Source organism: Pongo pygmaeus, chromosome 10, assembly GCF_028885625.2.
Source record: "Pongo pygmaeus isolate AG05252 chromosome 10, NHGRI_mPonPyg2-v2.0_pri, whole genome shotgun sequence".
In the NCBI taxonomy this organism is placed as follows: domain Eukaryota; kingdom Metazoa; phylum Chordata; class Mammalia; order Primates; family Hominidae; genus Pongo; species Pongo pygmaeus.
The window spans coordinates 40,950,968-40,965,784 of NC_072383.2; the positions used below are offsets into that span (position 1 = coordinate 40,950,968).

The 14,817-nt window shown below is 36.2% G+C and overlaps 1 protein-coding gene across 6 annotated transcripts in view; it reads right to left on the minus strand.

The window, feature by feature from the left end:
- Positions 1 to 14,817, minus strand: part of ADAMTS20 (ADAM metallopeptidase with thrombospondin type 1 motif 20) — a 210,862-nt gene that overhangs the window by 112,654 nt on the left and 83,391 nt on the right. For all 6 annotated transcript variants that reach the window (XM_063672647.1, XM_063672643.1, XM_063672644.1 and 3 more), the window contains 3 exons: positions 13,464 to 13,607; positions 8,144 to 8,285; positions 6,851 to 6,958 (listed from right to left, as the gene is read on the minus strand). In XM_063672647.1, coding sequence (XP_063528717.1) covers positions 6,851 to 6,958; positions 8,144 to 8,285; positions 13,464 to 13,607 — 394 coding nt within the window. The remainder of the gene's footprint in view (positions 1 to 6,850; positions 6,959 to 8,143; positions 8,286 to 13,463; positions 13,608 to 14,817) is intronic.

Sequence of the window (14,817 nt, forward strand, 5' to 3'; positions counted from 1 at the left end):
AGCTGGACCGTATGATAATCTGATTAACAATTTTGTGAGGAATGGCCACACTGTTTCCCATAGAAAAATGTGGCTTATATTTTGAATGTCTTTTTTCCATTTCATTTTCCTAGTCAATAATTTTTATTACTTTGTACAAAAGTATCAGTTTATAAATAATCAGAAATTTTAAAAAAGAACAAAGACAATCTTTTACTACAGATAATTTGCAAAGTAGTTTCCTAGATTGTTACTAATGATAATTAGCAAAGTAGTTGCCTAGATTATTCTCATTAACATACAAACACAGCTGTTATTTCTCTCACTTTAAGAAAACAATAGCAACAACAAAACCTTTCTTAGATCTCACTGCCCTTACCAGCTACTGCCCTGCTTCTCCTTGAAAGAGTCGGCCATGTACATTCTTTAACTCCCTGTCTATTCTCTCATAACCCCGCCCCAGGAGGAATATATCCTATTCCTCCATGAATCTGCTCAAATTGTTAGAAATGCAAAATGCTTGTTCCCCGGTGCTGCAAACAAATAGCACTCGAACATAAATTTAAGTTTCTCAGCAAGGCAATTTTTCCTTTCTGCAAAAAGGGTGCTCCTCACAGATGGAACAATGGCGAGAGCACACCTGGACAGGGCAGGGGCAGGAGTTCTTACTCCTGACACAGATAGCCCCTACTGCTCTGTCATTCCCTACTGGCTAGGGTTGGACCACATAGTCTAAGCTAATTCCAATTGGCTATTTTAAAAAGAGCAGGAGTACAAGCCAGAGTGGCTGGGTGAGTAGTTTGGTGGGAAGGATGGTTAGGAACAGGTAACTAAAGATGACTTAGGTCAGAGCAGGTAACCAGGGGAACAGATATGAACTACTGATTAGGAATGGCAGGAAAGTTGTTTACTGAAACTAGAGACAAGGAGGCAAAAAGAACCAGGAAGTTAAACTTTAAAATGGAGAATCAAAGAATAAGAGAGCTGAACATACTGACATACTGATTCATTGAAGAGAAACTTGGGGTTCACTATATTTAACAACGTGTAGGACACCAATAGCCAGTTCTCATTCTCTGTCTTACTTGACTTATCAGCAATGTGTGCACAATTAATCACTCTTCTTCTTTGACATATTTTTTTCTCTTCATTTCCAGGCTCTACACACTTGGTTTTCTTCCTTTCTTCAAAACTAATTGTTCTCATTTTCTTCTGTTGTTTTTTCTTTTTCTTTGTGACAATTTAGTGTTGGAATGTTTCTCCAGGCTCACATCCAGTTTTTTTATTCTTTTCTGTTAAGAGTCACTTCTAGTCCAGATCTCTCTCTTAAATTCTCTTCTTCTCTGTGACAACTTAATGTTGGAATATCTCTCCAGGCTCATATCTTGGTTTTTTAATTCTTTACTATTAACAGTTACTTCTTGTCCAGATCTCTCTCCTAAACTCCAGACTCATATATATGCCTACTTACTTATGACTGTTTACTGGAATGTCTAATAAACATTTCAAGGATAGCATACCCAAAACTGAATTCCTGCCTTCCCAACTCAAAACCTACTTTTACCGAGTTGATCTAAGTTGTTCAGCTAAAAGCCTAGTCATCATTTCTCTTCTTCCTCTTTGAACACTCCACATCTGATACATTAGCTAGAATAAATGTTCTAGTTCCTTTTAAAATAGATCAAAAATTGACCTTTCATTGTCTCACTACTATCACTCTGGTTTGAGCACTAGCATCCCTTACCTCTATCACTGAAAGAGCTAAGTAGATGTCTGTTTCCATTCTTGTCCCCGACAGTTTAGCCTTAACAGAGTTGCCAGAATGATCTTTTTAAACTAAGTCAAATCAGATATGAATCTATTCAAATATTTCATTATTTTACTTTGAGTAAATATGCAGTTCTCACAATGACCTGTGTGAACCCCAAAAATTTAAGACAGGTCTCAGTTAATTTAGGAAGTTTATTTTGCCAAGGTTGAGGGCATGCCCATGACATAGCCTCAGGAAGTCCTGATGACATGTGCCAAAGGTGGTCGGGGCACAGCTTGTTTTTATACATTTTAAGGAGACATGAGACATCAGTCAATACATAAGAAGTACATTAGTTCTCTCCAGAAAGGTGGAGACAGCTCAAAGCAAGCCCCTCCCCACCCCCAACTGGGGACTTCTAGGTCACAGGTAGGTGAGAGACAGCTGGTTGCATTCTTTTGAGTTTCTAATAAGTATTTCCAAAGGAGGCAATCAGAATATTCATCTATCTCTGTGAGCAAAGTGATGACTTGAATAGACTAGGAAGCAGGTTTGTCCTGAGATGTTCCCAGCTTGAAGGGTCCCAAGATATTTTCTTTCACACCTGCAATGCCCTATGAAATCTTCCTTCAGTACTTCTTATAAGTCTCTTTCTCTCTTCACTTCACTCTAGCTAAAATGTCCTCCTTGCTCTGCTTTGAACACTCCAGGCATACTCCAGACTTAGGAGCTCAGCTGTTCCCTTTGTTGGGAACTCATTTACCCCAGATATCTTCATAGCTAACCCTCTCATCTCCTTTAAGACAGCTAATTTGGTAACTGCATATAATGTCTGTCCTGACCATCATATTTTAAATTGCAATCTGCCCTCTCCTACCATAAAACTTCTAATCAGCTTCCTGCTCTATTTTTCTGGTCCATGGCACCAATCAGTTTGATGGTACTATTATATTAATTATTTGTAATATTCTAGTCTCCCTCTAGAACTTGAGCTACATAAGGGCAGAGATCTTGTTGAGGGACAGGACTAGTTGGATTACCTAGGCCTACTAAGAATCCCTAAGCCTAGCTGGGAAGGTAACTGCATCCACCTTTAAATACAGGGCTTGCAACTTAGCTCACACCCAACCAATCAGGTAGTAAAGAGAGCTCACTAAAATGCTAATTAGGCAAAAACAGGAGGTAAAGAAATAGCCAATCATCTATCACCTGAGAGCACAGCAGGAGGGACAATGATCCGGATATAAACCCAGACATTCGAGCCTGCAATGGCTACCCTCTTTGGGTCCCCTCCCTTTGTATGGGAGCTCTGTTTTCACTCTATTAAATCTTGCAGCTGCACTCTTCTGGTCCATATTTGTTACCGCTCGAGCTGAGCTTTCACTTGCCATCTACCACTGCTGTTTGCTGCCATCACAGACCTGCTGCTGACTTCCAACCCTCCAGATCCAACAGGGTGTCTGCTGTGCTCCTGATCCAGCGAGATGCCCATTGCCACTCCCGATAGGGCTAAAGGCTTGCCATTGTTCCTGCATGGCTAAGTGCCTGGGTTCATCCTAATCAGGCTGAACACTAGTCACTGGGTTCCATGGTTCTCTTCCATGACCCATGGCTTCTAACAGAGCTATAACACTCACCACATGGCCCAAGATTCCATTCCTTGGAATCCATGAGGCCAAGAACCCCAGGTCAAAGAAAACGAGGCTTGCTGCCATCTTGGAAGTGGCCTGCCGCCATTTTGGAAGTGGTCTACCACCATCTTGGGAGCTCTGGGAGCAAGGACCCCCTGGTAACATTGTCTGTTTTGTTAACTCATGTATCCTACAGCAACAGAAGAAAATGAGAAATAGTGTACCTAAAACAGTGCCTGACATAATAGGCCCTTGATAAATCTTTGCTGATTGAATGAATCCCACAGCCAAGCTTATAGCAGTAAAAATGCTTTGTGCTCTCCATTAGAAAAAGTCATTCAATATAAGAAAGCCATATTAGAAGTGAAAAAAAAATCGTAATGTACTATGTGCATGTGCATTTTGTTAGCATCTTGCACAAAAAATTTAAGTAATCTTTACTCTTCTTAAAAAAAATTTGAGAGACTAGAGCATGAAAAAGTTATAATGTTATACTATTCACCATGTAGTAAAATTAACTCATTATCAGAAGGGTTCACCATGGCTTCACACAAATTGATTTACTACCAAAAGTGTTCAGCACACACACTCATTAGATAGTCACAAGATAAACAGAATAAAGAAGAATGTTAAGGCAAAATTATAGAATATTTGTTTCAAATGTCCCTTCAATAAAAGGTTTATTTAATACTGAATACAGCTAAATATATAGGGGTTCACTGTGTTTTATTAATTTTAAAAAGAGAATTTATACCTATTATAATCCACATGATGCTACCCCAAATACCACCTTTGCTTTCAATCTGCATTGGCTCTAAAGTAAATCTTAGCATCTCATCACATTTACCTTGAATCTCAATAAATCCATGCCTATCCTACCATCTCATTGGGAAAATATTCAAATGGCTAATAAGCACATGAAAAAATGCATAAGATTGATAATAATCATGGAAATACAAGTTAAAACCACAATGAGATTCCATTTTATACCTAGTAGAATGGCCAAATTTTTTTAAAAGACTAACAGTATCAAAAGTCGGCAAGAAATAAAGAGTAATTGGAACTTTACTCCATTGCCGGGGGGAGTCTAAAATGGTGCACATACTTCAGGAATTTGTTTGGCACTGTCTTATGATGTTAAACATACACTTACCCTATAATCCAGCAATTCTACACCAAGAGAAACACAAACGTATGTCCACAAGAAGACTTGTACAGGGATGTTCATGGCAGCTTTATTCATAATAACCAAACACCAGAAATGATTCAAATAGCTATTGACAGGAGAATTGATAAATTATAGTACATCTGTATAGCTGAATTATACTGTGGTATAAAGGAATGAACTGCTAATGCGCACAATAATATGGATGAAGCTTAAAAATATTATGTTGAACAAAAGACGCCTGTCCCATTCCACTCCTTCAAAAAAGAGGACACTGTATAGTTCTACTTACAACAAGAACAAGAAAAAAACGAATCTCTGGAAATAAAAATCAGAATAGAAATTTTCTCTGGAAGGAAGGAGAGTTGTCTAGATAGAGGCACAACTGAATTATATATATGTATATACACATATATATATATATATACATTTTTTTTTTTGAGACGAAGTCTCACTCTTGTCCCCTAGTAGTGCAAAGGCACGATCTTGGCTCACTGCAACCTCCACCTCCCAGGTTCAAGCGATTATACTGAATCAGTCTCCTGAGTAGCTGGGATTACAGGCGCCTGTCACCACATCTGGCTAATTTTTGTATTTTTAGTAGAGACAGGGTTTCGCCTTGTTGGCCCGGCTGGTCTTGAACCCTTGATCTCAGGTGATCTGCCTGCCTCGGTCTCCCAAAGTGCTGGGATTACAGGCATGAGTCACCATGCCCAGCCACAGCTGAACTTTTTAAAGTGATAGAAATGTTCTAATTTTTATTGGGATGTTGGCTGTATGTGCATCCACATTTGTTAAAATCCATCAAATTGTATACCTAACATCTATGCATTATACTTATATATACCTTAATTTCAAAAAATCATGTTTATGCCCTAATTGGATTTAGAATATTAATAAATTAGCTATAAATAGTATATCTCTTAATATTTGTAAATATATAAATCACACTTTTGCCACAGGCAATCAATCCTGAAGGTTCATGGCATATAGTAACTTGAAAAGTTGCTAAGGAACAGAGGAAGGTGCCAGTCCTGGATTTTAATCAGGTGAACATCTTGGAGCACATCTTCAAATGTGCCAATATCAGCAGCCCAGCATTCATACTTCAAAAAGATTTTTTTTCCTCTGCTGAGCCTCAGGTAGTCACTCTCACAAATGCCACCTTTTACTCAAAAAGCTATCTACTAATACTAGTCACAGGAACCAAGAAAAAAGTAAAGTCCTTTAAATAACTCTTATCCACCAAGTAGAAACGTTATATAAAATCAAATTTTAAAATTCAAAGCCAGCTGAACTGAAAAAGCCCACTAGAACTTTCGTCCTAAAATTGCAAAAAGGTTATTAGTGTGTTAGATGATTTCAACGAGTACTTCAGCTGCTACAAAACTTGAAGTTCCAAATAATATATTAGTAACCAATTAATTTGTGATGTGAGCAATATTCACAGGAAACACACACCTTTTGATGCAAGTGATTCAAGAGAAAAGCAATAGCTAGTATAAATATTTCAAGGAAGCAAGAAGTGGTAAAGGCAAAGTTCAGCTACTGAACTGACCTTATTTTTAAGAAGTTTATCTTTTTTGGCTAATGTGAAGGTAACAAAGAGGCACAATTAGCCAATCCATTGCCAAGGAAGTGTTTCTTTTACACTGAGGGAGCTCAGAGATGCGGACAGACTAAACACTTAATGTGGTCAACACTGGCCACTGAGGCCATCCTGGAGCACAAAGTACACTCTGACTTCATCCTCTCATAAGACACTTTTCATTATCATGGTAAGCGTTATCATTCAACATCATGTTGACAGCTTTAGATAATTTCATGACTGTTGGAATAATAAAGACCTAGCATGGTAGGTGGTTGATTCTAGCGGTATAATGTATCTTGATACACTTAGAAACAATAAAGGTCTAAAGAAGCCACTTAAAACTTTCAATTGTATTAATGGAATTTTAAGGGAGAAAACGTATGAAATGGAAACATCCCTGAATTTGGAGAATTTGCCAAAATATTAGGACTGTTATATCTGTCCTCAATTTTAATAATAATGTTATAATATACATAGATAACTATATATCCGTGTAATTATTTATATGCTAACTATACAAAACTTTAATATTCATCTGCCATAGCTTAGAAATAGGGCAAAATTAAAGATTTAATTCATTGACAATGTACTATATCAAACAAACATGGCAATAACATTAATTCAACTAGCTGAAGAAAAGTTGACAGCAAATAACAAACAAAGTGCTAAAATGCAGAGCAATCACATCCTTGGATAATATCTTCATACAAGACTCACCCTTCAAGAGAACCTACCATTCCAGGACCGCAGTCTGTTCCATCTGCTGGTGGCACGTGTTGAGTGAAACAGCCTTTGTGAAGCTTTTCTGCACTTGTACACCACAGATTCATGCATATATTCTCCTGAGTAACAAAAGGCAGGCAAGCCAGTGTAAAGATAACACCACAACACTGGTTCAATTCAGTATTACGCATTGGTTTATAAACTGATCTGTTTCCTGGTTCTATGGTATAAGCTGAAACTAATCAGCAAATTTTTTTACTAAGTAAGTTCTAGTCATTAATTTTCTTCTAAATACATAAAATTGTGACATTTTCTTTAAAACATTTTTTAAAAAACTTTATTCATACATTGAATAGGAGTTATACATTGGAGTGGAAATTTTCAAAATTATTTGAGATAGTTTTCTCTCTTTACAAGATATCTTTCTAAAGAACTTTTTATTGTTAAATGTTATTCATAAGAATTTGCCAAAAGCTGCTTTTGATACAATGGTGGAATGTATGAATAATCTGCATTGAAATAATGTATAATGTATACTGAAGTTTCCTATTTTGTGAATATAATGCATACTTTCAACTTTTGAACAAAGGGCTCTGAAGGTTTCGAAAGAAACAAAAGTCCACAGAGTCATACGAGCTATACCCAATATAATTCCTTTCTTTTTCTGAATTTAAATTCAAAGTTTATTTAGTGTCTAAATCAGATTGGAAAGAAATGTATCTTTTACAATGATATTTTAAGGTAAATCTTCCCCACTTCACAGTGAATGTTTAAAGGCTTATTGAAATTTAAGGTTTTAGAAAGAATAGTCACTATGTGAAATGAGTTTTGCCTGTCCTGCATTCTCTAATTAATTAATTCATTCAACATTCAATAAGCATTTATTTTGTGGCATGTACTGTGTGACAAATCCTGGACCTTAGTTAGATTCCTGGTGCCTTTAAAACAATTCAGATTCAAAACACCTTATTTTCTCCTTAACCTCAAAATAATATCATTTGAAAATAAATATTTCAATGATTTTATTTTCAAATTAGATAACTTCCCTATTTTCTAAATGAGAATACTTCATAGGAATTTGAGAGTTAACAAAGATAATTTTTAAGTACCCAAAACAGTACCTGACACATAATAAGTAGTCAATAAGTTTTAATTTTCCTTTTCTTAACCTCTTTTTGATAAATACTAAATTATCAGACTTAAAAGCTATATTTAGTTCAAGAGAATAAACACATTTTGAAGTATATTCTAAGTATAACTTTATGGTAGTTTTCGAACAAAATAAAGAAATTTTATTTTCTTACTATATGGGGACACATTTGTGACCCAGGACCAAACGCAAGCTCACACTGCTTGTTTCCATCATATCGTGATCCAGGAAGTTCTGAAGGCAGATTATATATTTCTTCATCTGGTCTGTCAAGAAGACATTCCCCGTAACCAGTACTGTACCAGTACAGAAAATAAAATATTGTGAATACACATGGATGCATTCCAGTATAATTCTTTATCACATTTTTTGTAGTTCTTTACTTTCAAAGAGAATATCAGTATTTATTCATAACTTTAAAAACCAATTCACATCAATATCAGTATAGCAATGTTCGTACACATAAGGATGACCTCACAGTTTACAAAGGATCTTTAATATGCATGTTTGCACTTGATCCCCACAACCACGATGAAGGTGGCAATTTTAAAAAATGACAAGCAACAACCACAAATTCATCAGAACATTATTTATGAAACATACATCCATATCACACTTTTAGTCTACTTTGCTATCCAATAGTAATGCCTCAAGTGTAATGACTAACTGTTAAAATGTTGGAAAAATAAGTTTTAAAATCACTTGAGAAAGTATATTTCTAGTTCTAAACAACAACAACAACAACAAAGAAGGTTCAAAAAGTTTTATGCTGTCTCCACCTCAAGAGGTCTTTCAAGGTGGGAGTATAGCAGAGTTAAGATCACTGGCTTTGGGAGCTTACATTTTGGTTCCCATCAATTCCTAAGATGCATGGCCGTGGACACATTTTTTAATCTCCCTATCTCCCTGAACCACAGTCTCCTCATCTGTAAATTGAGAGTGGTAATATCTTTTAACATGCTATCAGAATACATGATATGTTTGAATGACTTAGGAAAAAGCATGAGAAATATATATATATATTACTCCTAATTTACCATGCAATGTCCAGTATGCAGAAAACTCTGTGGAAATATACCGCTATTCCAACTGGGCTAAGAGCAACAATTTGTCCCACTGCAATAATTAAAATAAATCTTTTTTGAAAAATTTTACTGGCTAAAAGGAAAAATATAAATTTTCCAGTTAAATGAACATGTAACCTTAAAAATTTCCTTTGAAGAAAATCAAAATATTACCCCCTTCTAAAAAGAAAAGTGCGCCATTGGTATTTTTACATGTCACATCAGTATTTTTAACCATTGAACAAAGCTATATACAATTCTGTACAGATCAGCAAGTATAAGTTGTGCTTTTAAGTCAAGCTCCCACAGAAGTATGTATTATCACTATTGGTTATAATTTGAGGATATACTTATAAATATATATTCCAAAGCATGATTTTATTTGTTCCCATAGGTTTCATAAAGAGAGAGGGAATTAGAAAATAACTGATGATAATTAAATTGACGATTTAGAATACATCCGTAGAAGAAGTGAAGTAGTGTTACATTTATACAAAAAGATTATTGGGAAGGAGCTCAGGCTTGCCTTTTGGAAAAGTTTCAGTGACTGAGAAAGAAACACCATTTGGATAAAAGAAATTGGGAAGCAGAGAAACCTGAAGGAAGGTGGAGAAATGAGGCAAGAAAAACCTGGATTTACTACCTCTCTTCAGAGCTAGAAAGAGCTCCTGAAAGAAATGTAAAGTTAGAGACTTGGCATCTCTGTGGCTTTAGAGAACTGTCAGAATAATTCATAGTTTGACTTTAGCTATTCTCTGTCCTTCAGGGGCACCTCAAACTTGAGCCACTCAAATTTCTCTCAAAATATTACCTAGTCACTTCGAAAAAATTCAAAAACACATAAGGAAACTGGAATTCCCATTAAGTCTCCCATCAAACATAGTTTTCATCACAAGAAAGAATCCAGAATAAAAAAATAATAGCTAGGTCTAAACTAAAATAAAAATATTTATTTTAAAGAGTGAAATTATATATATGTATATATATGCACACATGCACACAACTCTTCTTGTTCTTTTTTTTATTATTACACTTTAAGTTTTAGGGTACATGTGCACAATGTGCAGGTTAGTTACATATGTATACATGTGCCATGCTGGTGTGCTGCACCCATTAACTCGTCATTTAGCATTAGGTATATCTCCTAATGCTATCCCTCCCCCCTCCCCCCACCCCACAACAGTCACCAGAGTGTGATGTTCCCCTTCCTGTGTCCATGTGTTCTCATTGTTCAATTCCCATCTATGAGTGAGAACATGCGGTGTTTGGTTTTTTGTCCTTGCGATAGTTTACTGAGAATGATGATTTCCAATTTCATCCATCTGCCTACAAAGGACATGAACTCATCATTTTTTATGGCTGCATAGTATTCCATGGTGTGTATGTGCCACATTTTCTTAATCCAGTCTATCATTGTTGGACATTTGGGTTGGTTCCAAGTCTTTGCTATTGTGAATAGTGCCGCAATAAACATACGTGTGCATGTGTCTTTATAGCAGCATGATTTATAATCCTTTGGGTATATACCCAGTAATGGGATGGCTGGGTCAAATGGTATTTCTAGTTCTAGATCCCTGAGGAATCACCACACTGACTTCCACAAGGGTTGAACTAGTTTACAGTCCCACCAACAGTGTAAAAGTGTTCCTATTTCTCCACATCCTCTCCAGCACCTGTTGTTTCCTGACTTTTTAATGATTGCCATTCTAACTGGGGTGAGATGGTATCTCATTGTGGTTTTGATTTGCCTTTCTCTGATGGCCAGTGATGATGAGCATTTTTTCATCTGTCTGTTGGCTGCATAAATGTCTTCTTTTGAGAAGTATCTGTTCATATCCTTTGCCCACTTTTTGATGGGGTTGTTTGATTTTTTTCTTGTAAATTTGTTTAAGTTCTTTGTAGATTCTGGATATTAGCCCATTGTCACATGAGTAGATTGCAAAAATTTTCTCCCATTCTGTAGGTTGCCTATTCACTCTGATGGTAGTTTCTTTTGCTGTGCAGAAGCTCTTTAGTTTAATTAGATCCCATTTGTCAATTTTGGCTTTTGTTGCCATTGCTTTTGGTGTTTTAGACATGAAGTCCTTGCCCATGCCTATGTCCTGAATGGTATTGCCTAGGTTTTCTTCTAGGGTTTTTATGGTTTTAGGTCTAACATTTAAGTCTTTAATCCATCTTGAATTAACTTTTGTAAAAGGTGTAAGGAAGGGATCCAGTTTCAGCTTTCTACATATGGCTAGCCAGTTTTCCCAGCACCATTTATTAAATAGGGAATCCTTTCCCCATTTCTTGTTTTTCTCAGGTTTGTCAAAGATCAGATAGTTGTAGATATGCGGCATTATTTCTGAGGGCTCTGTTCTGTTCCATTGATCTATATGTCTGTTTTGGTACCAGTACCATGCTGTTTTGGTTACTGTAGCCTTGTAGTATAGTTTGAAGTCAGGTAGTGTGATGCCTCCAGCTTTGTTCTTTTGGCTTAGGATTGACTTGGTGATGTGGGCTCTTTTTTGGTTCCATATGAACTTTAAAGTAGTTTTTTCCAATTCTGTGAAGAAAGTCATTGGTAGCTTGATGGGGATGGCATTGAATCTATAAATGACCTTGGGCAGTATGGCCATTTTCATGATATTGATTCTTCCTGCCCATGAGCATGGAATGTTCTTCCATTTGTTTGTATCCTCTTTTATTTCCTTGAGCAGTGGTTTATAGTTCTCCTTGAAGAGGCCCTTCACATCCCTTGTAAGTTGGATTCCTAAGTATTTTATTCTCTTTGAAGCAATTGTGAATGGGAGTTCACTCATGATTTAGCTCTCTGTTTGTCTGTTATTGGTGTATAAGAATGCTTGTGATTTTTGTACATTGATTTTGTATCCTGAGACTTTGCTGAAGTTGCTTATAGAACAAAGACACAATGTACCAGAATCCCTGGGACACATTCAAAGCAGTGTGTAGAGGGAAATTTATAGCACTAAATGGCCACAAGAGAAAGCAGGAAAGATCCAAAATTGACACCCTAACATCACAATTAAAAGAACTAGAAATGCAAGAGCAAACACATTCAAAAGCTACCAGAAGGCAAGAAATAACTAAAATCAGAGCAGAACTGAAGGAAATAGAGACACAAAAAAACCCTTCAAAAAATTAATGAATCCAGGAGCTGGTTTTTTGAAAGGATCAACAAAACTGATAGACCGCTAGCAAGACTAATAAAGAAAAAAAGAGAGAAGACTCAAATAGATGGAATAAAAAATGATAAAGGGGATATCACCACCGAGCCCACAGATATCACCAACGAGCCCACAGAAATACAAACCACCATCAGAGAATACTATAAACACCTCTACACAAATAAACTAGAAAATCTAGAAGAAATGGATAAATTCCTCGACACATACACTCTCCCAAGACTAAACCAGGAAGAAGTTGAATTCTGAATAGACCAATAACAGGATCTGAAATAGCGGCAATAATCAATAGCTTACCAACCAAAAAGAGTCCAGGAACAGATGGATTCACAGCCGAATTCTACCAGAGGTACAAGGAGGAACTGGTACCATTACTTCTGAAACTATTCCAATCAATAGAAAAAGAGGGAATCCTCCCTAACTCATTTTATGAGGCCAGCATCATCCTGATACCAAAGTCAGGCAGAGACACAACCAAAAAAGAGAATTTTAGACCAATATCCTTGATGAACATTGATGCAAAAATCCTCAATAAAATACTGGCAAACAGAATCCAGCAGCACATCAAAAAGCTTATCCACCATGATCAAGTGGGCTTCATCGCTGGGATGCAAGGCTGGTTCAATATACGCAAATCAATAAATGTAATCCAGCATATAAACAGAACCAAAGACAAAAATCACATGATTATCTCAATAGATGCAGAAAAGGCCTTTGACAAAATTCAGCAACCCTTCATGCTAAAAACTCTCAATCAATTAGGTATTGACGGGACGTATCTCAAAATCATAAGAGCTATCTATGACAAACCCACAGCCAATATCATACTGAATGGGCAAAAACTGGAAGCATTCCCTTTGAAAACTGGCACAAGAGAGGGATGCCCTTTCTCACCACTCCTATTCAACATAGTGTTGGAAGTTCTGGCCAGGGCAATTAGGCAGGAGAAGGAAATAAAGGGTATTCAATTAGGAAAAGAGGAAATCAAATTGTCCCTGTTTGCAGACGACGTGATGGTATATCTAGAAAACTCCATTGTCTCAGCCCAAAATCTCCTTAAGCTGATAAGCAACTCTTCTTGTTCTTAAACATCCATTTGTACAGTGAAAGTAAACATAAATTTAAACAAGAAAAAGCTAAACAGAAATTGAACCACCTTTAAAAATATCAATTTCAAATCTTATAATCGAATACATGTTCAATTATTTAACATAAATTTACTTACTCTAGGAATTCAGTAACATATTTCCGACTACAGTTTGACCAGCTCCAAGGACTCATGTGAAAACTTAAAGCAGGGGCCATTACATGATACTGTGTAACTTTCATTTCTTTACATCTAGGACTATCATCATGTTGAACACCAAGTCTAAAAATAAAAATAAACACTTAAAAGGAATATCAAAAGATGCTTACAATATTAGTAACAGATCCTTTATAGTCACATTATAATACAATATAAAATATAGATAAATCTGGTTATATCATAATTTGAACTCCATCTATCCATAAGGCCTTACAATGTTCATGTTTAGAAGTACCTGATGACTGAGAAATATTATAGGCTGGTGATCTGGCATCTGAATCTACACAATAAAAATATTTGAACTCTGTTGCACCTCATCACAATATGGACCACAGCATTGACATAAAAGTGCCTGCAGGTTCAACATGGATATCCCGTGTTGTGGATAGAGATGTGTGTGGATAGAGATTAGGTAAAGGTAATACCACACTAAATTCTAGACCATTGACTATGACTACAATATCACAAGAACTTCATGAATCCCCAATTCTCATCATTCTACAGTATCCATCTATTTTATATGAAAGACCCTAAATACTATTTTAGGTCCATACTTCCTAAGTGATGCCCAACAGAACTAGAATAATAAAAACATTCCTAAAGGGCAGTCACATCTTCATGACTTAATTATTAAGTAATTAGCAGGTTGGTAGCAGATCCTATACAATTTGGGGGGAACTCAAGTACAAGCTCAAGTTTAGAAGGAACACTGAAACCACTTAATTCAGATCCTTGCCTGCTAAAATTTGTATTTAAACAATTTTTTAAATTAAACAACTTACCCATATACTAGAGATATCTAAAGAGTTTCTCAGGAAGAAAACAAATATCTAAGATGGTACTTTCTGCAAAAATCTTCTACTGGTTAGCAGCCTTGAAAACCAGCACATAGTGCCACCCAGATGTTGCCGCAATACTTCTACTGTCCTCAGATATTCTGTTCATCCTATCCCCCCACTTCATAAACAACTTACAAAATAAAGTGTGTAGCTTGTTGATGATTATGAGATATAACCATGCAAAAGGGAACTGAAAAGATGATCATTTACTAAAAATTATCTCCATTTGAATTATTATTCCCCTTGAATGTTCTAATGATTTCTCAAGGCATGACTAGGAAATTAAATGTGATCAAACTAACAGAGGCAACTCTAGACTCAGGTCCTTATTAGCAGATAACAAAGAAACACCAGGAATTCTGAGGGGTACATTTAGAATCTTTTTTCAGAGGATACATTTGTAGGGGTTTCTGATTTTCCATGGGCGCTCCAAG